Consider the following 26771-nt stretch of genomic DNA (forward strand, 5'->3'; position numbering starts at 1 on the left):
AGGGAACTCTTATATGCCCGTTTTACAGATGCAGAGGTGGAGGCACAGACCAATAAAGCAGTACCTAGGAAGTGGTAAAGCCATTCTAGCTCTACAGTACCTGAGCTATTCTGTTCTTCATGTGTTCCTATAGATCCCTCAAGGTTATAGAAATTGCATCTCTAAAGTTGTTAACATTTATGTTGCCAAAATATATTGAAGAACCAAAAATATAAAGCTCACATAAATTTCTTCAGTTTAGGACTATCCTTTAATGGAAGTTGTATAATATTGATAAATTTTATGCAAATACCGTATCACCTGAGATCCAGAAGTAGAATTAATACCTGTGATAATATATGCTTGTTTCATACTACCTAAGATCCATATGAAAATTTATGTATACCATAAAGTAAGTGTAAATTCCCTAAGAGTGGCTTGTTTATTTTTTTCATAGCAAGGACTTACGCCAGTGCCTGGTATGTGGTAGGTAATGAGAAATATGTACTGAATAAATGGTGGTAAGACATGCCTGCCTTAAGAAGCCTACAAATAAGGTATATACAATTGATTAATGAAATTTTGATTTTTATGAACATAACTGGGATACTATTAAGGATAATTCAGCATCAAGATATCTGAAGTGTTCTTTTTGTACTCTGTTTTTAATTTTTTATATTTTATACTTTGTGTAATAAAGAATGCTTTTTTTTTTTTTTCAGTTCTGGGGATGGAACCCATGGCCTTACATGTTCTAGGCAAGTGCTTACACTGAGCTACCTCCCCAGCCATTAATTTTTTTTTAACTTATGAAATTTTGAAAAATTGAACCAGGAAGAAAAAATATTTCAGAATTTAGCTCATTCTGCTAAACAGATGGCCATGTAGAATCTATGATGACTAATTGAATGTTACAGTTTAAAATTACACAAGCTACTTAGCTAATAATCAGTTAAGTCAGCTTAGGTCAGTAAATCTGAGAGGAAGGACTTACATCAGATGTGCTCCACAGGTCACAGATACCAGTAAACGAAACAGTATCAGGCAAGAAAGGAATCAAGGACACGTATCGAGCCACCAGTTCCTGTGTAAACAAAATTAGCTTAAAAAAGAATTTCTAATGAAATAGAAAGCTGTATCCCTTACCTCATTTCTCAGAACAAAATCAGTTTCATATTACTACATTTATGTTTACAAAATGAAACTAATGCTCACAACATTCTTACTGAGTGTTTTGTTAACATTATCTTCCTTGTTCCTCACCAAAGACCCTCTGCAAAGATGATTGCAGTTATCTATCTTTTACAAAGAAACTGACTCTGGTGTCCCTTTCAACTCTCCTTATCTTTTCTCTTTCCTCCTCCTTTCTTTCTTTTTGTACTTTTTTATTTTCTGGTATAACAAACTTTACAGGGTCATTTTGTATTTTCCTTCCTTAGCTCAGTCCTGAAAGGACTTGTGGTTCATTTTAAAGGGGAATAGATAGGACTGAGGAATCAAGACCGGACATCAATGTAGTTATATCTCACAATTCTTTAATTTCTAAGGAGTTACTCATTTCTTTTTTCTTCTTTGGCAGTACTGGGGTTTGAACTCAGGGGCTCATGTTTGCTAGGCAGATGCTCTGCCACTTGAGCCATTCTGCCAGTGAGGTTGCTCACTTCTTATGTTTATCAGCCTTGCATATTTCTACTTCTCCAAGTTCCCATGTTAGAATTTGCACATTTAACTTCCTTACTGATTTGTAAGAGGATTTTATTTCTTTTAAGTATATTCTGATGGAGCACCTGGCTACCTCAGTCAGTAGAGCCTGAGACTCTTGAATACATTCTGGTGATTATTCCTGTTTGTTGTATATACTCTCTCCTGATTTGTGATTTGTTTTTCAATTTTCTTTCTGGTGTCTTTTGATAGGGTAAACTCAAGTTCTCAATTTTGATGTGGTCAGTTTGTGCTTTTTATTGTCTTGCTTAAGAAATTCTTTCTATATTGGACCATAAACATAAAAATGCCTTTTGCATTTAAGTCCTCAGTCTTTGTGCATTTGAGTAGGTGTTAATATATGTTCATTTATTTTCCCATATGAAAACCAGGGGTTGGGCTGGTGGAATGACTCAAGTGCTAAGAGTGTCTGCCTAGCAAGCATGAAGTCCTGAGTTCAAACCCCAGTGCTGACAAAAAAAAAGAAAGAAAGAAAAGGAAAACCAGTGGTCTCAGTACAAGTCAGGTAATAGGCAGCCTTCTCTTTACTAATCTCCAGTCTTTGTCATGTGTCAGGTTTCCATGTTTGCATGGATCATTCGGAGTTTTATATTCTCTTCCATCTTTTTCTGTTAGCTCTGTGTCAATACCATTTGGCCCCGAATACTCTGGTCACATAGTTAATCTGCACGTGTGGTATGGCAAGTCTTCCCTTTGGTTCTTACTATCTAGAACTGCTTTGACTAGTTCTAGCCCTTTATAATCCTATGTAAATATTAGATTCCACTAAAAACTTGAAAAATCTACTTTGACAGTGGTTTCTAATAGGACAGTTTGGTCTTTATTCTTTAACTGTGATTATTGTAAATATTTAGACTATTTCTTTCATCTTACTCTATACTTTTTACTTTTTGCACTTTTCTATTACTCCTTTTCTTCCGCATTCTCTTCACTCTGTTTCATCATTTTTTTCTGCTAATTGAGAAATTATATTTAATATTTTCATTCTTTTAAATGGTTCACCTAGAATTTCCAATATTCATATTTAAATAAAACTCTAAGGTGAGTATCTTTGCTCCCTTCCTGGAAAGCACATTTAAAATACTTTTGCCCATCTGTCATACATATGTTCATTTTTCATGACTTTTCTATCTTGATTTTCCACCCACATCACTGTTATTAGTGCTATTAAGACAATAGTGCTCGTTTCGATTTACCCACAGGTTTCCCCTTTTTTTTTTTTTACCTAGCAATATGTGCTATTAGGATTTTCCTCTGAAAGCCTTCCTTTTCTTTGAAGTACAATGTATCTTTTAGCAATTTCTTTACAATAGTCTTCCGGTTGTGAATTCCCCCAACATTTGTGTGAAAGATAAGTTCTACTGCTATAAACTACTAATTCTTTGAGCCTTTTGAAGACGCTCCTTCTCTGGCTTTGATTTGTGTAGATGACAAGTGTGTTGGTCTGATCATTCTTCTTTTGTAGTCCCTTATAGTATGCCTAGATGTTGATTTCTTTGTATTTATCTTGCATAAGATTCATTGGGCTTCCTAAATCAGAGGGTTATTGTCTTACATGAAATCTTGGAAATTCTCAGCTTAGTCTCTTTGAATATTGCCTTTCTTCATTTATACATAATTTGGACTTCCTTGCTGTATCTTCCATGCCTCTTTACCCTTCCTTCATTCTTCCCTTTTATTTTTTGTCTCTGTGTGCATTCCAAGTAATTTCTTCACATGTATATTCCAGTTCACTAATTTTCTCTGCATCTAAGTGTACATAATTTAACTCGTGTTTAACTATTTAATGTTTTATTAAACCTGTTTGCTTAATTTCTAATTATAAATATTATGTTATATGAATGCAGATTCCATTTGGTACTTAAAGAACCTGTTAATTTTGACAGTAGATAATTCCATTATACTTTATTTCCCTGATCTTTAAACTTATTAAACATATCTGTTTTGTATTCTGTACCTGATCATTCTAATATTTACAGTCTTTGTGGCCAGATTCTGCAGTTACTTCTGCTTTCTTGTTTCTTGTCTGATATTTTTCTTTTCACTTCTATTTTAGCCATGATTTTTAAAAAATTTAAATATTTTATTTATCACTCAAATTGTTGTCTACTAGGACAAGTGTTCTGCACATCTGCTATGCTACGTAGAGTAGAAGCACCCATTATGGGCACTAGGGATGTTGCTCAGTGGTATAATACTTGCCCATCTTGAGTGAGGCCTAGATTCAGTCCCAAGCACAACCTATACATACACATAAAAAGTTCCTGTTTGATTTTCTATAGGGATTAATTTTATTTAAAAAAATTTTTTGTCATTCTAGCTAGTTTGATATAAAGATAGCTACACAGGGAGTTTCCTTGTGATATTTCCAGGTATGTAAGTATTATAACCCCAGTTGGTTTATCTCCTCCAATTTTCTTCATTCTTGGTCCTTTTCTTATGATAGTTTCAGTTGGTTTAAGATTTCGATATTCATTCTTGTATAGAGAGTATATCAACCCTATTCAAGTTCTTAGTTTCCCTACTTCTCCCAAGTGTGACATCCCCTAGGTATGACCAGTGTTTCATAATATTGTTGCATTTGTGTTAGATCTATATGGGAATTAATTTTAAAATATAAGCAAAATGTAGAACATGGGATTTTAAAATAACGTGTCTATATCCCCCAAACCCCATCTTATTTCTAAATCATATATTAATAACTTAGCAATAATTGCTCCCTATACTATCCACACTCCAAAAACAGTTATGGGTTGTAAGCATTCACTTACAAATGACATGCTTAGCATAGGGCTCCTGGTTTATGCAAGTGTGTGGTCAGTGGATGGTACATACTTAATGGCCCAGTGGGTGTACTTTGGGATAATGGCCTAAATGCTGAAAATTCTGAAATTGTTGAAATAATTTTTTTCTTAGCTTGGATTTAATGATGCTTATGGCATTGAGCATAATACTGAGTATTACTATTATTTATTTATTATTATTATTATTTATTTTGGTGTGAGAAAGTGCATGAGTTCTGAAGTTAGGGGCCTCGGTTCAAATCCTAGCACAGTATAGAGAATACATAATAAAAACATGTTTCTGTATGTTAAGATTTTAACACGTAATATAATGTCAGGGACACAGTAAGCACTCAATAATTATTCATTAAAAAAATATTCAGGTATCTGGTACCATCAGACTTTTCTAAAGAAAACAAGCCTCATGGCAATAAAAACTTTTTGATCATTACTTTCATCACTAATGATCTTGATATAGTTAATATCTAAGTACTAAGAAATATGGCACAGTGGCAGAATGTTGAAATCTTGGCTATACAATGCCTACAGCACTGATTGGCTATGAAATACTTACTGCAGTTGCCTGTGGATTGTTGGGGCAGACATCAAGGAGCTCCTGTGGAGGGTTTAAAGGTTTGAGGTAACGTGTAATAAAAACAGTTTTCCCACTTATGTCAGTTACTGTTGCAAGGCACTGACGATTTGGAAACTTTAAGGCACATTCAGCTTGAAACTTCTCTGTTGCTTGAAGGAGTTTCTCATCTTCCTGAGAATCAAACTTCAAAAAGAAACACCCATGGAGTTTACAGGATTATAGGAGACACAATAGCACATTTTCATATTTCACAGTCAACATGAAATAATGTATGGTTTGGGAAGTACCATCAAACAAGTTCTTTACAAAACCATTAGATTTTGGTGTTCTGCAACTTTGTTAAGTTGTATTTATAATGTAAGAATTGGATTTATTTATTAAATGCTTAAAATATATTCAACAACACTGAAAGTAGTGAACAGGCAAGCTGACATGTGGAAGCTATTGGATTAATAAGACAATCTATAAAAGTTAAATAATGAGATGCTAATTCTTTTCTCAAGGAATAGAGTTTTATGTATATTTTCATGTTGGCTTTAGAAGGGAGTAAGACCCAGAAATCCAACATCTCAAATGTGAAATGTCTGTGTCACAGATTACTCGGGTAGAACTCTCAAGTCAGAAATAATTGTAATTTTAGAAAGATGGAAAATTATGAAATAAGCATGGTATGAAAAACACTCAGTTGAATTCATCCCCGTACTTTTAAACTCATTCATTTCCTCACTTATCCAATTATTTGAAAAGAGTTTGCTGAAATTGTAAAAAAAACTCTGGATAAAGGAATAAGAAACAATCAAAGATCCCTCAAGGAACTTCTAGTCTAGAGGGGAACATTAAGCAACCAGATACTTGGATGCTACAGGGATCAGCATGGGGTGCTTTGGGGGAATCTGAGAAGGCATCTACAGCCACTATCCAGGAAGAATGAGAGTGTGTATCTTGACTATATAGCACATGTTGGGGGCAGGACCTGGGTCTGTATGTGGTCCTTCCTGGCAACTAGCATGCACATGCTAAGTTCTTAATAAGTACTAACAGTAATTAGTATTCATTTAGGTAGCCAGGATGCCATTTCATGGAGTGAAACAGGTAGTTAAAGAGAAGTGATCTAAGAAATGCCAAGTTAAAGCTAAATACTAAAAGAATTTGGGTGGTTTATTATGAAACACATTTAGATGGAACTGACAAATTCGTTTTGGTTTAACATGAAATATAGAAGATTCTTAACTTGTTCAGTTCTTTGTCCTCTAGGTTAATGTAAACATTTACAGAAAACTAAATGAGTTTATCCTGCCCTTGATAGCCACACTGTGATAACCCCAACCCACCAGAAATAATTGTCAGAGCTACACTACATCTCTGTAGAAAGGCAGCTCACAGAGCTGTTTTTTGACTCAATGCTAAGTCTTTCTGACAGATGAAGTGTGCCAAAGCCTTTTTTTTTTTCCTCCCTGGGTGCTAGGGATTGAATCCAGGGCTTTGTGCATGCAAAGCACACACGTTACCATTTAGCCACACCCCCAGCCCGTAGGTTGATATTCTTGGAACTTCAGGCAGTTATAGTTTATTCCCCTGGATCACTTGTACATCAGGACCCAGCACCTGTCTCCCTGGGGGTAGGGGGCAGTATACAAAAGCAGCTTAAAGCCTAGTACCTATTGACTGATGAACTGTGAAACAAAATAACTTAGACTTTCTTTAGTGTGTCACTGATCTACTGTAAGCAAGAATGAAAAAAATGAAATGAAAGGAAGACTTAATTAAAAAATAATGTATTTTTAAAAAAACTTGTTTTAAACCAAAACAATATAAAGATAAGGACGTTAAAATAAATATTTCAGGAGTTGCTACTGAGTTTTAAAACTTCTCCATTAGTAAATATCTTTTTAAAATCATGGAATAGGATGGTGGCAGAGGAACAACTCTAACCTGGCAATCCTGGAAGTGGCTCTTAGTGGAAAAACAACTCCAGGCTGTGGTCCCTGTTATTCTGGGGTGAGAGTTTTTCTTTCCTAAACAGTCTGCTGGTGGATTGCAGAGCAATGGGTTTTGCCACTGTGTCTTTAGGATGTGGACTCGTGTCAGTCAACATGCCTTTCTCATCAAACAGCCAGACCAAAAGAAAGCCCTCCTTTCAGAGGTCTAAGACAAATGTTTCCTACGGCCACAACGGAGCAGTGAGATGTCACCAAAGGCAGCAGCTGGCTGCCTGCTTGACAACTTAGGGAGGGAAGGCTGCAGGACTGAGAATTATGTTCCAGGCCCTGGAGGCCTCTCCAAGGTCCTGCAGTGGGAAGTCAGCTGGGAAAGGACGCTCGAGGCAGGAGTCTTGGGTTTTCACCCTTCCTGCCAGTCACAGTCACAGACTGCTTTCATGTTTTGGAAGCTGTCCTCTAGTTGACTGCCTTTTCTTTTGTCAAGAATTCAAAGGAATAACAAAATCATCTCTGTCTGAGAGCATTTTTCCTTTTCTTTTTCTGGACTGGGTCTCACTGTATAGCCCAGGCTGGTCTTGAACTCTCAATGCTCATTCCTGCTTCAGTCTGAGAGCATTTTTCTGTGTGGTTTTGCTTATTGTTTTTCTCTTGAGCTTACACATTAAGACAAATACTCAGAATATGTATTTCCCTTTCTGAAAATGCCTTGAAATACATATATTCTAATGCATTTTCTTAAAAAGCTCAGCTTTATTGACAAAGCCTAACATCTAAAATTAGTTTCAATTTTTGCACATTGTTTTCCAGTAATCCTTCATGTCTGTAAATGCCTTGCAAATGGGATATAAAAATAGTATTTTTCTCTGTAAGCCAAATTGTAATGGAAAAGAAACGGAAGCAGGATCATTTTTTCATCTGCATACGAGTCTTAATTATACCCGAAAACAAAAAAGTCAGCACAGTAATTTGACATTTAACAACTTACTCTTACCTGTGAATGTAACCTTGGTGGGATTTCCACTTGCATTTCTAAGCTGCCCTACTCCGGTGCCTAAAAAAAATGCCTCTTACATATTGGATACTCAGTAATATGTGTTGAATGTATACAATGTAGAGTTAGATGTATGACAGTACCTGTCATACTGCCTGTGTGACAGTGGATAAACAGAGCCTTACTTTCCCCATCTGTAGGATGGAGACCCACTGCCCAGTTCATCTGTGAGTATTAAAGGAGAGAACATCCATCCAATGTCTGACAGTGCTGGGGACAAATTAAGGACTCTAACATGGGGCTGGCTGTTGTTCTTACTGTATTAATGTACATACGAGTAAGAGGTCACAATTCCATACTTTCTCTTGAGTTCAATGAGGGCAGAATGCATACATGCTGCACAAATATTTTACATTCAGAAAGTTATTTCCCAATGATGGAGGCTAGGGAACACTTGCTAACAAATGGAAGTTTTAGAAACTGCTTTCTGGAGCTGTTTAAAATAGTATTTGTGCATGTATTTGTTTATTCTATAAAATGAATTGTGGTGACCCATGAAGGCCATCTGGTTTTATGATCTTAAGAACTGAATCAATGTGGAGCTCAGCTAAGGATGTGAAGTCAGACATGGAAACCCAACTGTACATGCTTGCCAATAAGTGTCAAATAAAAGAGCAATCTGATTTTCTCATTTGTCGTATTTCGTTTTCTTTATATTGAGAAAATTCATCTAAAAGCAGAACATGTTTAGATTTGTCTTGCTTTGCCAAAAAGTAAGTTGCTGATTGGCCTGTTGGCTCAGTGAACGTACAAAAGCACACATTTGTTCTGTCATCATTATTCTGCCCTAGCTGAAAGAGTAATGAATGGACACTGAAGAGAACCTCTGGTTTTACAGTGCCACCAACATTTATAAAAACTTAGCCTGCAAGCAGTTCTCACGTCTCATCGGCATCACATGTGGGTTTCCAAATTGTACGCAGTTATAACACAGTTACCTTTTCTCGAACTGACTCTCCAGGAACCAGTTGAGGCTCAATGGTAATAAACAGGGTGAGGTAGGAGCCTTCACTCAAGCTTCGGACAGAATCATAGCCTCGTTCCATGACCATGTTTCGCTCCTTACTATAGCCCAGGAGAACTGGGGGGATATCTACCTTAAATGTTCCATCAATCTGTAAAGAAAATATGACTTGGTAAACGTTTTGGTGATTTTCGAATGCAAGTCCAAAGGCAAGTGTCAATACCTTGCTATGTAGTTAATGTATTAAATAAAATTGCTAAGATGGTAATCAAACCCCATGCCAGGCTCATCTGCCATAAGTGCTTACCAGGAAGGGCTGTATATTTCCCTGCCTTCTTTTCTTTGTTTAGCAGAGGATGTATTGATTGGGCAAGTTACCTGGGTTCAAATTCTGGTTTCAACTCCAAATACCTCAGCTTCTTCATTTGTAAAAAGGAGAAAACAATAGGACCTACTTTGTAGGCCTGTTATGAGTACTGAATGAATTAAGATGTAAAACACTAAGAATGGTCTCTGGTGTATGGTAAGTGCTCAGTAATTATTGGCTGATAGTCTTTTCTTTTTTCTGGAATGTAAAGCTGTTTTTCTCTATGTTGCAGAATTTCAATAATTCAAGGCTTAGGTCTAATGTCAATTCCTCCGTGAATTATTTTACTGTATCTCCACCTACACATATTTCATTTGTTATATTAGCACATTCTGTTTGGCTTTAGAGCTGTGTCTATTTGTCCTACTTTTCTAGATAATTGCCCACTTGTAAACAGAATCTTTACCTCCTTTTGTACTGTCTTCCTCTGACATATAGCAGTGTTTCTTATATACAGTGGGTGCTCAGTAAACATGGACTGAATGGATGACAAGCCACTCATAAAAGCACAAACTTATGTAGAAGCTTTTCAACTTATGTTAAAAAAAAGGCAGAATTTTTTTACTCTTGTAAAGTCAAAACAATTTATTAAAGACTTTAATACTGTAAGACTATTCATGGCTAGAATTTGAAATTCACACATTTTCAGAGAATCTCATTTTTGTTTCAGTCTGTAATGCATTCATGTCTCAGAAGAAATAAAGAAGTTAGACTGTCAGTGAATATGCCTTCTAGGGATTAATTACATAAGCTGCCATTTGTTGTTCTCCTTATATTGAATGAGTTCACCAAAGTCTGTACCCAGTTGGATGATAAGAGTACAAGAAAAAAGAGTATAAACAATAACACAAAAAGTACAGCTGAAATAACACATTTATTCTGTAAAATAGGTAGATGATACAGAAGGAATGTGCACTAGCTTCAAATATTTGGATCAGAAGGATTTAAGCCAGAGTTTCTGAACCTGAGTGTGCTTGGTATTTGGGACCAGGTCATCTTTGTTTTGTAGGGTGGTTCTGTGCATCACAGGATGTTTGGCAACATAGATGCCGGTAGCAACCCCTACTAGTGACAACCAAAACTGTGTCCAGTAATGGGTATAACTAAGAGCATGGGCTTTGGAGTTAGACAAAACTTTACATGACAAATGAAATGAAGTCATCCTCCAAAGGTATATTGAAACATATAAAACAAAATAATTGAATAGTTCTCTCTGCTTTTACCAATCCTATTCCCCAAGGATAAGCAATGTTACCGTTGGAAATTGGTAAAAGTTAAATCCCAACTGTGCCATATAAACTTTCTGATTCGCATAAATTACTTAATCTCTCTAGACTTCTATTTTGTTCTCTTTAAACATGGGAGTAATGAGGTCAGTTGTGTTGTTGTAAGATTTAATCAAGGTGACATGTAAACAACCTAGTAATGGTATGTAATATGCACCCTATATAGAATTACTGTTGTGATTACTGAGTCAGGATTCTGCTTTTAAAGTAGTTCCAGAGAACTGAACCAGGGTTTAGGGATGGGATTTACAGGGAAGTCCATAGATTATGGCATTGTTCAAAGATGAACTTTATAATAGAGTTAGTGGGAAGAGGACAAACTGCCTCATAAGGTAGTGAGTTCCTGATAGATGAGCTCTTGGAGCACAGATATTGCCAGAGTATAGAAAAGGAAGGTTAATTATCAGGGAGTTGGGAGTAATTTTTTCTGAGTACCCTTCCAAGTGTAAAATTCAGCAATGCTAAACATTACAAGCAGTTTGATTTATAAAGTGACATGCTCTTTAATTTTTTTCTCTTAAAATCTATTCCAAGGGGAAATGTAAATTCTTTTGGTGAGCACATCACTGTGCACATAGCCTGTAGACTCCTTTTTCTAGGGAGGATTGCAATTATTGTTGACCCTTGAGATTCCAACCAACCCAAGCCTTTTAGGCTGGAGTTTTGGTGTTCATCTTGATCGAGACTGTAGCCTACACATCATTTGCTCGGTGTAGTCATCACAGGACCACAGGCTCCTGTTGCCAGGATTTAGTACTGGGATGGTAAAAAGATTTAGAACCTCTAACTGTCCCAGATTAGAGCTAATTAAGCCTTCCAGCCTTGTTAACCTTGCGGATCCCCTCAAGCAACGTCATGAACTCGGAAGAAGAGTGTCTTTGTCAAGTATATCTGTGGTCATAATTTTTGGTGTTCTAGTGTGTATTTTCAGGAATATTAATAGAATGCACTTGATTAAATGGGCCATCAGCTATCCTGATTGTCGTCTTCAAGTTATTTTCAGGCATCTATCCACTCTACTTACGTCATTTTGACAAATTTCCATGTTGTTCCACCTTCTTCACTTCTATTTAAATGTTTAAAAATTCTCAGATTTGGACAGTCATACATTAACTGTTAACTCCAATGAATGTAGCTGTTTAATAAGTCATGCAAGTATGATGTAAGATCAATGACTTTATATTATAGTGATTTTTATCTTTCCAAGGGCTTTGCACTTATATTCTCTCAGTGTTGAGAGTTTAACAGTAAAAAAAAAGGATAGAGTTGTCCCCCATTCACATGGAATCTGACTCTAGATACTTACCCTTGCTTGGAAATATATAGTTCTAAATGGAATTTTCACACATCCCAACCAGTGTCTCTCAATACGGGTATGAATTCCACTTCCTCTTTCCCGGTCATCCTAGAGAAAGTGTGAGAAGAAATACTTGTTTAAGCACTCAGACACTTAGTATCTCTGTGATCCTAGGAAAGTCATTTAACTTCTCTGAACTTCAGTTTTCTAATCAATCAACTGGACATTTTGCACTCTACTTTGCAGGGTTACTTTAGAATTAAATAAGACAATATCTGGAGGCAGCTAGTGCAATTCCTGGGACAGAGCAAGTGAAAGTAAAAGTCAGTTCTCTTCCAACTTCACCTTCCACCATGTATACAGACCAAGTTTCAAACATTTCAAACACAAGAAAGAAGGAATATGTGCTTGGGTCTTACATAGTGGGAAGAGGATATGAAAATGAATATAGGGGTCAGATGTCTTCCTTAGAACTGAGACCTTACCTCTAAGATATCACACAGTACTTCATCAAAAATGTTAATGTACACGTCATCTTTCACTGACTGTAAACTGGCTGTACTGTAATCTCCATTAGGGGCCCTGTGAAATAATGCACGACTGTGAAAACAGGCAAAACAAATTATGAGCACTCAAATGTCAACATTTGAAAATACCCAAGTAGGAGCACAGCTGTGAGGGTTAAGAGCTCTGTTTTCCTTGCAGGGGTTTGTCTTACACAGGATTCATACTGTGATGCAGCACCTGCATGTCAATGGAGAGAGCAATGAACTGTGTGCTCTGTGCAGATACCAACTTCTGGTAGCTTGTGCTGCTGCTGAGTTTTGTATTCCCTCCAACTCCATGGTACTTGCAAGGAGCCAGCTTGCCAAGACCTAGCTGGCTCTGCAGACAGCTACAAGGTCTCCAGCTAACATGAGAGTTAATTACAGACATTCTAAGTACCCAGGTTCTAAAGGGATCGTTGCCAGTCATATCCTTCCTATTGTTCTAAGGCTGGTTGAATGATCCCTGCTGCCCACTCACTTTCCCATATACAAGGAAAGCAACACAGGGTGAGATTCCTTTCCTGTGTTTTGACCCACCTGGGACCCAGCCAAGACTTCCTAAGCGTACCAGGCTGGTGCCTGGGGTGCCACATGAATTAAACATGTGCCTTTACATTTTCTTATTCTTTTTGATTGTTTTATATAATAGTATTGACTGGCCCCTCTTCTGACTTAACTAGTTCTAATCACTGCTCTGTTTTTAATTTACTATGCAGCTTTAAGTAAGTCACCTTCCTTCTAAGTGTTTTAATTTCTGTAGATAAGTTCACTTCAAGTACTAAACTAATAAAAATCTTTTAAATATCTGAAATCTTTTGACCATAGTTCTGGAATACTTGTGTATTTCTGATGAGGGAGAAAAGATCATTTATAGAAACCAGTGAGTTTCAAATTTGCTTAAGGACAGGACATGAGAAAAAAGTGAAAAGTCAGTGAAAGGTGAAGGTCAATGGCTTTGAGGAAATTGTTGGAAAATTTGGGAAATATGAAGCCAGAGCCTCAAGGAAAGTAGGGAATCCCAAAAGTGACCTCAGGTTTCAAAATTGACATCTTTTCATTTTTATTCTTGAACAGAGTCATCTTGGGCCCAAGAGGAAAAACATGGGGCTTGGTGTCAGGATACCTGGTTCTTGTTCAGGTTCACCAGTTATAAACCTTTCACCTTAGCTATTTCTCACTGAACCTCTCTTTCCTTCACACTTCCTTAAGATCCTATAGTTCTTTAAAGGGGCTCATTCCTGTAATCCTAGCAACTTGGGAGGCTGAGGTCAGGAGGATCGCGGGTTGAGGCCAGCCTAGGCAAATACTTTGCAAACTCCATCCCGAAAGTAACCAGAGAAAAATGGACTGGAGGTGTGACTCAAGTGGTAGAGCTCCTGCTTTGCAAGTGCAAAGCCCTGAGTTCAAACCCCAGTCCCACCAAAAAATAAAAAATAAATAAAGGAAAATATATGCTTACCTAAATGGAAGTTCAAGTTCTTCATTCCAGCTAGGATTTGGTCCTTCAGCTGTAGTTGTGTGGCAAATTGTTCGTTGAAAAGAAACTTCTACAAAAGGACGTACTGAAACCTTAAAGTCAAGAACAAATCCTGAGTTCATAATCATTGGTTGAATTATTTTGTTCTTTGCAGAAGTAGAATATTCTTACTAAGTACTTTGTTACCAAAAGAAATGAGCAGAAAGCAAGACTGTCCAGAAGTTGACAGGCAAGTCTTTAGAACATATGGAGCAAGATCCAATGCTAAATTCCAGCCTCTGGTCTCTCACCTGGCCTAGGGGGTAGTCAGTGCTATGCGTTGGGCTGTGTGTGCTGGGAGATGCAGCATGTTTTTCACTGAAAGTCCTTGAAGACCTTGATGGCTGCTGGAATTTGCTAGGAGGGAAAATGAAAATGTATGAAAGAAGTAAATGATTGGGAAAGTCTGTGAAAAGATGGTTTCCTTCAAAGATGTGGCTGTAGTGACTGCCATTCTCCATTTGCTTGTTGACATTTCAGAAGGCTTTTAGCATGCTCTGGTCCTCCTCACTTACCTAGTGATTGGCAGCCCCTTCCCAGCTTACATTCCCAGGCCTACATGTCTGTCTGAGAATAGAGGAAAAAGTCTCCTCGTTCCTTCACTCCCAGGGAGTGCCTAAGCTGGGGACCCGTCTTTCCTTCTGTCAATGTCAGCCTCAGTCCCTCTTCTGTCCTCTCCAGTGACCCTGGCTACTTACCCCAGGCAGGACATCTCTTTCTGGGCCTGTCAAGCCTCACAGGGAAGGGAAACTCCTAGCTCGAATTAGGATCAATGGGTCTTACCCCTTCTCTTTTCTAAGCTAATATTTTAAAGGAACAAATGAAAGTTATCTCTTGAGAGCCTTTTCTAGATACCTTCCCCCCTCACCCTACCCACTCACTTGCATATTTGTGTTGAATTGTATAGTTTGCCAAATATTTTGTACATGATACTAGGCAAAGTAACAAGTTGTCTCTTTCTATTAGACTCATCTTTTTACAGCTGAGGTTTCAAGCAAACTATGAGACAACATAAGTGGAACAATGAACACAACAGCCACCAGAGAAAACTTTTCTTTTTTGGAAAACCATCAATTACTTTATCACACAAACATGACTTTAATACCTATTAGACTTTGATCTTAAAATGAATAGGACAACACTTCAGATTAGATGAAACTGGCAGGCAGATACAAACAAATAATCTCAATAAAGTGAGATATGTGTTAGTCTACAGGGATAGACTTGGGCTGTAAAAGCCCAGAGGTAGAGATTAAAAGTTCTGTTTGGTTGGGTGCAGGTGTACAGGGAATCAGATTTTGCTTAAGGAAAAGCTGATGTCTGAGCTGTTCTTGATGTATTTACATTGGAATGTGTAGCATGAAGGATCAAAGATGCTTCCTTGAATTATTTAAGTGAAACAGTTTAACATTTACAAATGTTCTATGGAGACCAAAAATAAAAAGGTACACCTTTATGTTCTTCAAAAAAAAACCAACCAGCTTTTCATCCTAAAATTGAGCTTTGAGGCAACCAGGGTGGAAATACAGGCAGTGCCATGGCACAGATTCCAGGAAGGGGCTTAAGCAAGCACTTAAAAGTAGCAAAGTGTTGAGAATAGTTGAAACTGATGAATGTTCTGTGATAGGTCAAAGAGTCAATAAAGAAAAATAGGACAAAATAATGGGGTGAGAAGGCAGAGGAATGGAAATAAAGGCGAAAAACCTAGAGAGGAAAGATGCCAAAGGCTTGCATGGCACTTTGGATTCAGATAGTGCTGAATGACTTTGACCAAGCCGCTTGCACCCTCTTTCCTTCTACTTTTCTTTGGTAAAATGTATATGGTAAATATGCAAATGTGCCTACCATTGTACATGGTAAATGTACAACAAATTCCACTTTCTTTTATTACACCGGTAAGGGTACCAGCACAAAGAACTTTCACTTCTTGGTCCTTCTGTCTCTGTTCTCTAAAGGCATAAGAAACTAAGATTCATCTCAATTGTGTTAAAGGCTTTGCATTGCCCCCAGTATAGTGAGCCATGATGGTCAGCTCATTTCTCTGAACAGATAAGAGGGAAGAACCATGGAGACACCTCTTGTGTATCTTCCCAGCTCATGCCCTCTTCTTTGATGCTGCATCAACACCTGACCCCAGTTAACACCTTCAGCTTCTCTTCTGAGAAGGCGATGCTTAGTTAGTGGTGTCCTGGCTATATAGACCATTTTTCTATCACATGAGAAAAATGAAGCAAACGGGAAGGAAAACAATTTTAGTCACTGCAGTCTTCTGTGTAGTTCAGCTGTATCTCTTGTCTTTGAGTTCTATGAGATCGTCCCAATACCGCTTCTCTTTTGGCTGAATTTACTGAATTCACTCTGTTATTTACAAACAATAGGGCATTTGCTTGAACAAGAACTTCCAGGTCCCATGCATAAAATTATGTTAAGAATGAGAGTGACTTGACTGTGATGCTGCATATGCCATCCCCAAGCTGTACAGAAAGCTCTCACCTTGCTGTTGGCTTCCTCACTGGAATATCATAAGCTCGGATGATGTTCACCAGCAGTTTTATGTCTCCATCAGACAGGTTTTGGGCTGTCACCTTCTTCCGACCTTTTCTCCTTGGCCTCAGTGGTCGCTTTTGTTCTGCCAGCTTGAAAAGGCTTAGGCCCAAGATGCTAATGATTGCAGAACAGGATTAGGACTCAGTGGAAGATAAAGGTCCAGAAAAATTACAAGATGACCTCCCAAACTCTGCCCCAAGGTCTTTCACAGGCTCCCAGAAACTACTTTTAAGGAGGGTGGAAATAATCTAGAAATTCTGCTAAGTAAGGGAGAACCTACTGCATGGATTGTTACATTCTATTTTTTTCAACTGCTTCTCACTGGAGGAAGAAAAGCCATGTTCTGACCCCTGCCTGTGTCTTCTGACATGCTCTCTACTTTGCTCCTCACCAACCAACTCCTCATATGTGCCTTGTGCTCTCCATACCTCACCTTGGCTCCTGCAGGCAGTTGAGGTTTGCTCCTCCTTCCCCTCAGAGACCCAGCCACATCAGCTGGAAAGGACACTCTCTCTGAGCCCCTCCAGCACTATTAGCCTGCTCTGCTCTCATTATAGTTGGTCACATAGCCTTCTTATGCTGTTCCTGGGCCTTCTTGTTCTCTGAGGGTGAACAGACCTGAGTGTGAAACCTGGCTCCTCTCTTTGCCCTGGAGCAACTTACTTCACTCACCTCTTTAAGTTTCTGTTTCATCATCTGTAAATTGGGGATAATAAAAGCTACCTCTTGGGGTGGTTGAGAGGATAAAGTGAGGAGGAGTACAAAGTAGCCTGGGATTTAGGAGATGCCCTAAAGTGGTGACTGTTGGAATGATGGCAATGACTGTGATGCCAGTCATTGTGGGAGGAGGAGAAAGAGGTCTGGGAGATGGAACAGAATCCTCTCTTCTCTCTCTACTTTTCGCTGAGATGATGTACTCTAAATACTGCTAGGAAGATGAAAGCAACAAGGTCAGTGAATGAAGGAGGAAAAGCCCATGGAACAAATAAATTCTGGCCCAGAGACTAAATAGGAAGACAGATGAGACCTCGTGCCTGGAAGCTGACAAAGATTATGCCAAACAGCCATAGATCAAAGCCCACTATGCAGAACCAGGCATGGGGGTGTATGCATGGTGTTCATGGTTCTTTGATTTCCTGGTAAGTACTGATGGCTAAGTAGACCCTTGCCCATGCTCCTCTTTGCAAGAGGAGGACGGCCTTGCAGCTTCTATCTGGACATGACTGGTGGTTCCCACAGGAATCCCAAGGGAGTTCCAGGAGCTGTTCATGTTTGTTCTTCAGGGTCTTGCACAAAATAGGTACCATTCATAAGTGTCTTCTGTGTATCAAGAAAAGTGCTAGGAGCCTTACATACAATATTTCTAATTCTTGCAAGTATAACATTTAGCCCATTTCTCAGATGAAGAAACTGGAGGCTTTGAGAGGTGCTATGGTTTGCTGAAGGCTTCTTAGCAGGAAGAGAGGAGCTGGAATTCAAACTCAGTCACTGACTACACAGCCTATATTGTTGGTCACTCTGCTAGGACACTTCCCTAACTCAAACTTGGGAGCCTCAGAGACACTGCTTTAGCAGGCATCCTAACATGACAGATCCCCTGTCTTGCCAATCTTTCCTCCCTTCCCTTGAGGTGATTCTTCCCATGAGACTTTGATGCTCCATAGCAGTCATCCTGGAGCACCGTGTTGGCTGGGACCATTAAGTAAAGAAACATCTTCATTTAAAGCCAAGAACAAACTGAAATTAAAAAAATAAATAAATGAACATACCCCGAGCCTTCAGAACTTAATGCAGAAAGTAAAGCAGAAAAAAAAGAAAAGGAAAAACATGAAAATCATCATCTATTCTAAAGTATAATTTTGATGACTGAAAACATTCAATGACTGATCAGAATTATAAAAAAAAAAGAGGTTTTGCATGAATTTATGTGGACACCACCTTCCTTCTGTTGTGGCTGTAGGTGCAAGAGGCTGACATGAAAATCATTTTTTTCTCTCTTCAGTTTGATGGTGGAAAGCATGTGCATGCACAGGAAATGACCTTTTCAGGAGACCAAGAAATCTGATCATAGAAAAAGGTCATGAAGTGAGTAGCGCCCCCAAGGCCATCAATATAAGAATTTATCTTTCATCTTTTTTGCATCCATCCCTAATTCAGACTACCTGAAGGTCATTCTAAGTAATAGGGAGTCACTCAAATACAATCAAATTCCAACCATCATGTCAATATCCATTTTTTTGCTTCCCTTTACCCTCAGTGAGCACACACTCAAGGCTTCTGCCTCCAAGCTTCAGTGCTGGAACCAGGTCTTCCCCTGCAACCCCAGTACATCAGAGGGTAGGGCCTCAGCCACCTCCACAGCATGTGATGGGAGTGTAGAGAAGCCTGGCATTGGAAGGTTTGGAAAACAGAATACATGCAGGAAGGAAATGATGTCAGGGTTACTTTAACGAGAATGAGAAAACAGCAAAGCCTGGTGAGGTTGATTTGAAAGAAGAGGAAGGTAAGATGGGCTGTACTGGAATGTGATGAGAGAGACCCTAGGATGACTTGTCTTGATAGGAATCCCTAACTAATGTCATCATGAAGTATTACTCAGTTTTAACCAGGTTTCCAGCATGGTTTGGACCCAAATGCGAACATTATAATGATAAAAAATCTGATGACATCTTTCATAGAATAGAATAAAAATAAAAAATTCATAGGAAATAATAATAGATTTGTTCGATTACTTTTACCTGATATTGGGAACTTCTTCTTCTACTACCAAATCAGTAAGAAGAAAATGATGTTTTGCAATCAGGAAACGATTTACCACTGATTCTCTAACCTAGGGAAAGAAATTAGCTTTACTTAAAATATTCATATTATTTATACTTCATAGTTTACTCTCTTTGTCCAGTATCACCTCAGTGTCCCCAACCCCTCCAACTGTTACTTTCTGTGCTGCTCTGGTCTCCTCTTACCATAAATTCTCTAGTTTCCCTGACAAGACTGTATGCTCCCTCAAGGCAGATTCGTTTTGTTTTGTTCACTGTGCCTGTTATGTATTCAGGAGCTGGAAAAGTTCCTGGCACATAAGATAGCAAAATTTCACTGAGTGAATGCATTACCAGTTACAAAAAAAATAGGACCAGTCTCGAAGCACACACAATTCAGAACTGGTTCTTAAGTTCTTCCCCTATTCAGACTGATTCACTTAGTATAAATAGAGGACCTTGTAATTGTCATAAACCATTTTTTTTGCACATGAGTCACAATGAATAAACTATCTGGGAAAAAGTACATTGTAGTTACTATAGCACTTCTTACAAATTAAACTTGTTGAAGGAAGGAGAAAAAAAGAAGATAAGAAAAAGGAAGGAAAAAAGAATAGTTAAAATTATATTCCAGCTAAATTTTAGATTTTCAGTGCATAAGGGAAGTTAGTATGTGATTCAACAAGTTTTGTTTTTTTCTGATTATAATGGTAATCATTGTAATGCAATGCAACATAAATGCAAACTTTCAGATACTAGGAAAATCATGACTTAGAAACTGAGTCCCAGCAGGCCTGGTAGCTTACACCTGTAATCCTAGCTACTTGGGAGGTAGAGATGGTGAGAATCACACAGTCTGAGGCCAGCCTTGGCAAAAAGTTCATGAGAACTCATTTCAACTAATGAAAAGCTGGGAGCTGTGACACACACCTATCATCCCAACTACGTTAGAAGTGTGATTAGCAGTCTCGTGGCCCAGGCCAGCCTGGGCATAAATGCAAAACTGCATTCAAAAAATAGCTAAAAGCAAAAAGGGCTGGGGGCATAACTCAAGTGGTAGAGCACCTGAATGCCAAGCACAAGGCCCTGAGCTCAAATCCCAGTACCACACACACACACTAATAATAAGAAGAGAAGAAATGGGGTCTGCTGTAATCATATCCCATTTCAGGTGCTCACCAATAATAAACCACATATCTTAGTGGTTTCCTGTTTCAAAAGGTGAAGACACTTGGCAATCAGTTTCTTATTTGTATTTGTGGGAAAATAAGTCTAGAGAGGTTAAGTGGCTTGTATTAGATGACACAGACATTTGTAAGGGCAGAGAACTTCCCCTCCTGGACTGCTGGCTCTTTTCTCCCTATGAAGAGGGTTTTGATGATTTTTCTTACCTGCTGGAAGTACTTGGCTACTGTGGCCCTATGGGTGTCTATGTGGTCTTTGGTTTCAATTACATTTCTGTCTCGTAAACGTTTCTCATAGTCCTAAAATTCAAAGGACATCATAATTTAATGATTTTTAAGTACTCTGATACTCTTTTTGTAATTAGGGAATTACTTACCACAAGCAGTTTAAGTCATAATTGAATGGTTGTAAACATTTCTTCCCCTTTCCTCCTAACTAATGGTTCAGAATTGATCTTTGATGCAGTATCCAGGATTCTCAGTCATTGGTTGAACTGCCTTACTAGCAGAAGAGAACTCTATGTTTAAAAGTTAAAGTATTCACACAGGAAGGATCAGTGGCATGGAGATGAGAGGAAGTAGTTATAATTCAAGATGCTAAGCTCATCAAACAACTTTGCCAACGCCCCTGGTTAAGTTCTGTCTTACCTATTTTAAGTAAAGCAATTGCAAAATCAGTGAAAAGCTCCAACTAAAACATTACTATTACCACTTGACACCTGGCTATAGCTGACTTGGCTTAGCTCGTGGAGGACAATGGATTCCTTTGGCTTTGTGTGCTCAGGCCTCTCCTGTTTACTGTCAACAAAATAGTCTGTGTGCCCCCTGGGAACTGTCTTGTTCTTTTGTGCCCTCTCATGAAAAATAACAATAGTATTAATATCAAGTGACTCTTCATTTACTCATAAAATACAAACTTGTCTGTTTTTCCACTAGCCTTACCCCATCTACACAGCCTGTTCCCTGTAACTCCTTAGAGGCTTCTCTGCCCCACACCTGCCTCTGTGATTGGCCCTTCTCTGAGCCTCTGTTCTTTCTCTTGCCCTCGCCCAGATGGATGTCCAGCCTGTTCCTGGGATTCCTTCCTGCCTTCCCTAAGCCATGGCTGTTCAAATTATGTCTTGTAGGTTTCCATGGAGTGCTTTGCCACTGCACCTTAGGTAGGTGCTTAGCAAGTACTTATTGCACTAAAATGGAATTGAATTCCTGACTAAGGCAGGAATAATTAGCCATAGTAATACCTAAGATAGTTTTCATCCTCACATTTGTAATTGTAGGCAGTTCAACAAGCTGACTCGGAATCCTGATTACTGGACAGCTTATATGGTATTATAATGAGACAGAGACATTGTTTAAATGTCAAATTCAAGAAGAAATAAGGATGGGTTAGATATAAAAGTGCTATAAAAGAGAAACCAATATTGCTACTGAGAACAAGAACAACAAGAAATATATACAACAGCACATCAGATGACACAACAGATATTTTATTAACCCATTTCAGGAAATTTCTTACCTGGAATACCTTTTCCATAATTTCTCGGTCATATACTGGAATTTGCTTGTAATTTCGAAATTCTGGCACCTCTTGGTTTCTAAGACAAAGAAGCCTAAATCGCTTGGATCTACTTAATTCCTCATCTGAGACAAAATTGAATTCCTGTTGCAGCTGTTCCAATCGAAAGAAATCAGGGACATAGGATTCACCACTGCTAGCAACCTATAAAAACCAGAAAATGCTCAGCTTCTGGTAACACCCAGAGGAGCCAGCTAGGAGCTTTGGGAATGTTGAACAGTTTTAACACAGTTGAAAAGCAAAATACATTAAAATATAATAATGATGAGGTGGATTTTTATTATATTCCTTTAGTAGTTATAGAAAGTACCACTAATCTTTTTTTCAAAAGTATAAAAATGGTAAGTTTCACTTTGGGTATGCCTCCTTCCTAAAGGTGTTCTTACAGATATACAAAATGAAAAAGGAGGAATTTATATCAGATTCCAACTAGGAGCCTACTAGAAATAAGATACTCACATATACTGTACACACAGTGTGAATAATGGGAAGTGCCACACTTGATAAAGCCCCAACTGTGCCTTGCTGAATGCCTGAGCCCCCTTTGAATTCCGGTATCCAAAGCCCCTGCCTAAGTGGGCAATGATGTGTGACCTTTTTTATTTATCTTTATTTTATTTATTTTTTTCTATTTCTGTGTGACCTTTTAATATATCTGTACACATATGTAGATAAAGGCCCCGAGGCAGCTGGTCAGCTTTCTTCTGCTTCAGGGCCATGCTTTCCTGCCTGAACAGCACCTCATGGCCTTGGTCATTAAGAAGTGAGCCAGAGATGGAGATGAGCAAGCCAACCTCCCAGCCAGCTCTAGGATACTACAGAGAATCAGAGCAGTGTGGGACTCCCCCAAGCCTGACCTGCCTCTCTGCTTGGTGCTTTGCCACCTGTGACCTCTTCCTGGGCAGACAGAGGCCAGAGCAGGGATTTGCTGGACCTTGGGATGGGGATAGTGCCTTTATGTTAGGGAAAATCCTAGTCCATAATAAGAGACCAGTCAGGAAGGTATTCTGTGTTTTGTTCTTCTATGGGAAAACAAATATTCCCAAAAAAGAAAATGATGAGTGTGATATGTGCACTATATTATTGTTGATTTAAGACTAGTAATCAAAATATGATTTGAATACTTCACATGGAATATGAGACCCTTTAGGTAATATGGACTTTTTCGAATTTGTATTTTCCACATTAAATGTCATATTGGAAGGAGATTTGTAAAGACAAGTCAGACTCAAATAAATCTTGCTCTTAGACTTACAAAGACTAGAAGAAAATGAAAATTTCGTAGAGGTTATGATTTTCTCTGATGATGAACTCACATTAATAGCCTCAGTTGTGAGAATGTGTTGCATGATGTAGCACCCACTTGCTTACTGTGTTTTTGTGAGACTTATGAAGCTCACAATGAAACCCATTGTATTTGATTCCAAGAAATACAATTTACTAACCAATGCTCCACTTTATTTATAAATTCACTGAAGAATTTTGACTGTTATGGTAGATACAGCAATTTATCTAGTAAGTACTTGAAGATTTCCTTAGTACTTCAGGGCGTGAGAAAAAAATTACATGCTCTGAAACCGGATTGACTTACTAGCTGTATGACTGTCTCCAAGCTCAGTTTCCTTTCTGTGGCATGGGGGAAATAAAACCTTTCTTAGGGGTTTATGGAGGTCACAGGAAAGAATAACAACACCATGCTAATATTCATTGCACTCTGCTGTGTGCCCAACTAAGTGTTTATGTGCAACGCTCATCTTATGACCACACTGTGGGGGTGGTACAGGGCTTAGAAGCATTGATGTGCTCCTGGGTCTCATAGGCAGGTAAGCAGCAGAGCTGGGATTAAAACCTATCACTGAGCCCAACTCCTGTTCTCTCAAACAGAACTGCATAGAACACAGGAGCTTAGAAATGGTATGTATGCCTCTGGCTAAAAATTACCGAGATTAGCTGCATCAAAGGGGCGTTGTTGGGGTCATTGGGGTCAAGCTTGGACTCTGCTGCCCACTTGGCCAACTTCTTCATGTCTGTCAGTCCTGATGTGCCAATGGATGAGATGGCGTCTGCTCTCTTCAAAGCACTGGAAAACAAAACAAGCAAAAACTAAAACAAAACGATTGTTTGACTCCAAGAGCCTGACTTTACCACACAGATGTTTGTGTTAGAATCACAAATTCCAGAGACAGAATTGCTTACAGAAGCCATTCTTGCCATAGGGACTTTCGCCACTTCTCTTTACTTGATGATTGCTGATAAGTATGGTGTAGGGTAATAAGGAAATAGGAATGGAAGGAATGCAAACATGGGACCCAATCCTCTAGCTCTCCCAGTGTAATAAAGTGCTGAGTCCCAGATCCTGATAGGGAAGAGGAGTCTGCCCACACATGGATCCAGGATGCTTTGGAAGTCTCACATCTCCGGCCACAGTTACCGGAATTCAACAGGGGCCCAGGCATTCAGCATGGCACAGTTGGGGATTTATTAAGTGTGGCACTTCCCATTACTCTGACTGTGTTTTACCCCCTTTCCTGGGGTGTTGGAAGTGTTAAGCCCAGGCAAGTTCTCCAGCACTAAAATGATAGGAATGCAAAGTGCCTACACTCCAGGGCATCGCCAAGCCTCCACCAGAAATGACTCCATTCAGCTCAGCGCTGCATCTCCTCGTGGTTTTCATCATACAAAGATGGCGATTGGTATGTAAATGCAGAGGGCATGAAAGGGAGAAAACAAGCCCAATTTTGATTTCCCACACGTTGGAAAGGACAAGTCTGACTTGGAAAGTGTTTTCTCAATGATTAGGATAAATTCTTTTACTTTAGAGAGGAAGCCACTCAGGCCTAAATGGTGAGCTGATTGACTCAAGATGTGTCTATGGGGAAATGAAAGAAGATGCCTCTGACAGAGGCCTAGATGCAGGCTGCCTGGATGAGCATCACCACAAGAAGATGCTTGGGGCCAACTATGGATCTAGCAACCCAGGAAGGGGGCTGGAGAAGATAGACTTATGTATAACTAGAAGGCTGTACAACAGTCATTAGCAACAAACTTTTGATGATGGATAAATACACACAACCATATGCTGTGCACTTCCCCATCTGTAAAATGGGGAATGAAGACCTCAGAGATTTTTGTGAAGATTGGATAAATGCTCTCGTTGTATCTTACACTAATAAGCACCCAATATTTGTTAGAGGGTTACTATTTTAATTTGTTCCTTAAGAACAATTTTTTAAATACCCTGAAAATATGGGCACCTAAAGATAAAAGGAAAGAATATGATATCACAAGCCCCCTTCCACCTCTAGATAGCTTTAATCCTGGTGCTGACATAGGTCATCAGTTTATTCTAGCCACATATTACCTTCGAAATCCAATGTTTTGCTGTGACAATGGAGGAATTAAAGGTATCCCATTTTCTCCAATGGCCCATGCGACACTGTGGGACACTTTTCCCGAGGTCATTAGAATCAGTTGATTGCTGCCATCAGCTTCAAAGGAGAAGGGAACTCCTAGGGAAGCATCAAATTTGACAGAATATTGTTTAGAAAGGAATGAGCCATGGCCTGGCAAGAATGCAGACAGTAGACAAATGGAACTTGAAGTGGATGAGATGGTAGGACGATACATAGCCCAAGCCAGTGCCACTGAACGTCTCCAGGTGCTGCTGCACAGAATCGGCTACTCAGTTCCCTCTCTGACAGCAGAGTGTAGACGTTACCATGAGTGAGACCACCGGTGTGCATATCCTGGCCCTGACACTTTGTAGCTATGTGACCCTTGGCAAATTACTTAACTTGTCAGAGCCTCAGCTTTTTTTTACATGTAAATAAGGGAAAATAGCACCTCCTTCAAAGAATTATTTCAAAGATATTTATTTGTTCATCCATTCAAGATACTTGAACTCCTACTTCATGTCAGACATTATCATAGATACTGAAGTTAGCAGTAAAGAAAGAACATTCAGCTGTGTGTTACATGCCTGTAATCCCAGTTACAATGGAGGCACACATAGGAGGATCTTGGTCTGGGTAAAAAGCATAAAATCCTATCTGAAAAATAACTAAAGCAAAAAAAAATGTCTGGGGTCATGGCTCAAGTGTTATAGTGCCTGCCTAATAAGCATGAGGCCCTGAGTTCAAACCCCAGCACCACTAAAGTAAAATAAAGTAATTTAAAAAATAAAATAAAAATAATAATCCCTCTTCCCATGTTGTATTTGATTGTGTGAGAGAGGCAATAAATAAGGGAAACTCTTAGTACATCAGAGGGCAGGAAGTGCTAAGGAGCCCTGAATTAGGGAAGGTATATGAAATACTTGTGCTTTATGAGGGTGGGGAGGGGCTGAACTTTTACCTGAAAGTGTCTTGAATAAATGGCTGAGAAGGGGAGGGAGACACGAGATGTGTCTGGAGAGAGCACTCCTGGCAGAAGGAGCAAGTGCAAGTGCCCTGAGGTAGGAATGAGGAGCATGAATTCAGTGGGCCACCGTTATGAAGCAATTTGTGGTGAGCCTACAACAAGTGTCAGCTGTCACTAAACTGCTATGGCTATGTGAGGTCTCACTGCTTTGGCCTCCAGGACTTGCAAACTAATGGTTAAAAACTCTCTGGGCAGTATGTTTAATCAACTACAGGAAGAAAAGCCTTTCAAGCACTAA

The 26771-nt window shown here is 38.9% G+C and overlaps 1 protein-coding gene across 8 annotated transcripts in view; it reads right to left on the reverse strand.

Moving 5' to 3' along the window:
• The window catches only part of Cc2d2a (coiled-coil and C2 domain containing 2A), a 99655-nt gene that overhangs the window by 14648 nt on the left and 58236 nt on the right, over positions 1-26771 (reverse strand). For all 8 annotated transcript variants that reach the window (XM_020171637.2, XM_074042580.1, XM_074042583.1 and 5 more), the window contains 13 exons: positions 25476-25623; positions 24056-24194; positions 22055-22258; positions 20746-20838; positions 19334-19425; positions 16542-16709; positions 14300-14405; positions 13992-14101; positions 12470-12566; positions 11994-12092; positions 9009-9185; positions 5059-5262; positions 974-1063 (listed from right to left, as the gene is read on the reverse strand). In XM_020171637.2, the coding sequence (XP_020027226.2) occupies positions 974-1063; positions 5059-5262; positions 9009-9185; positions 11994-12092; positions 12470-12566; positions 13992-14101; positions 14300-14405; positions 16542-16709; positions 19334-19425; positions 20746-20838; positions 22055-22258; positions 24056-24194; positions 25476-25623 (1727 nt within the window). The remainder of the gene's footprint in view (positions 1-973; positions 1064-5058; positions 5263-9008; positions 9186-11993; positions 12093-12469; positions 12567-13991; positions 14102-14299; positions 14406-16541; positions 16710-19333; positions 19426-20745; positions 20839-22054; positions 22259-24055; positions 24195-25475; positions 25624-26771) is intronic.

Source organism: Castor canadensis, chromosome 9, assembly GCF_047511655.1.
Source record: "Castor canadensis chromosome 9, mCasCan1.hap1v2, whole genome shotgun sequence".
Taxonomy (NCBI): Eukaryota; Metazoa; Chordata; class Mammalia; order Rodentia; family Castoridae; genus Castor; species Castor canadensis.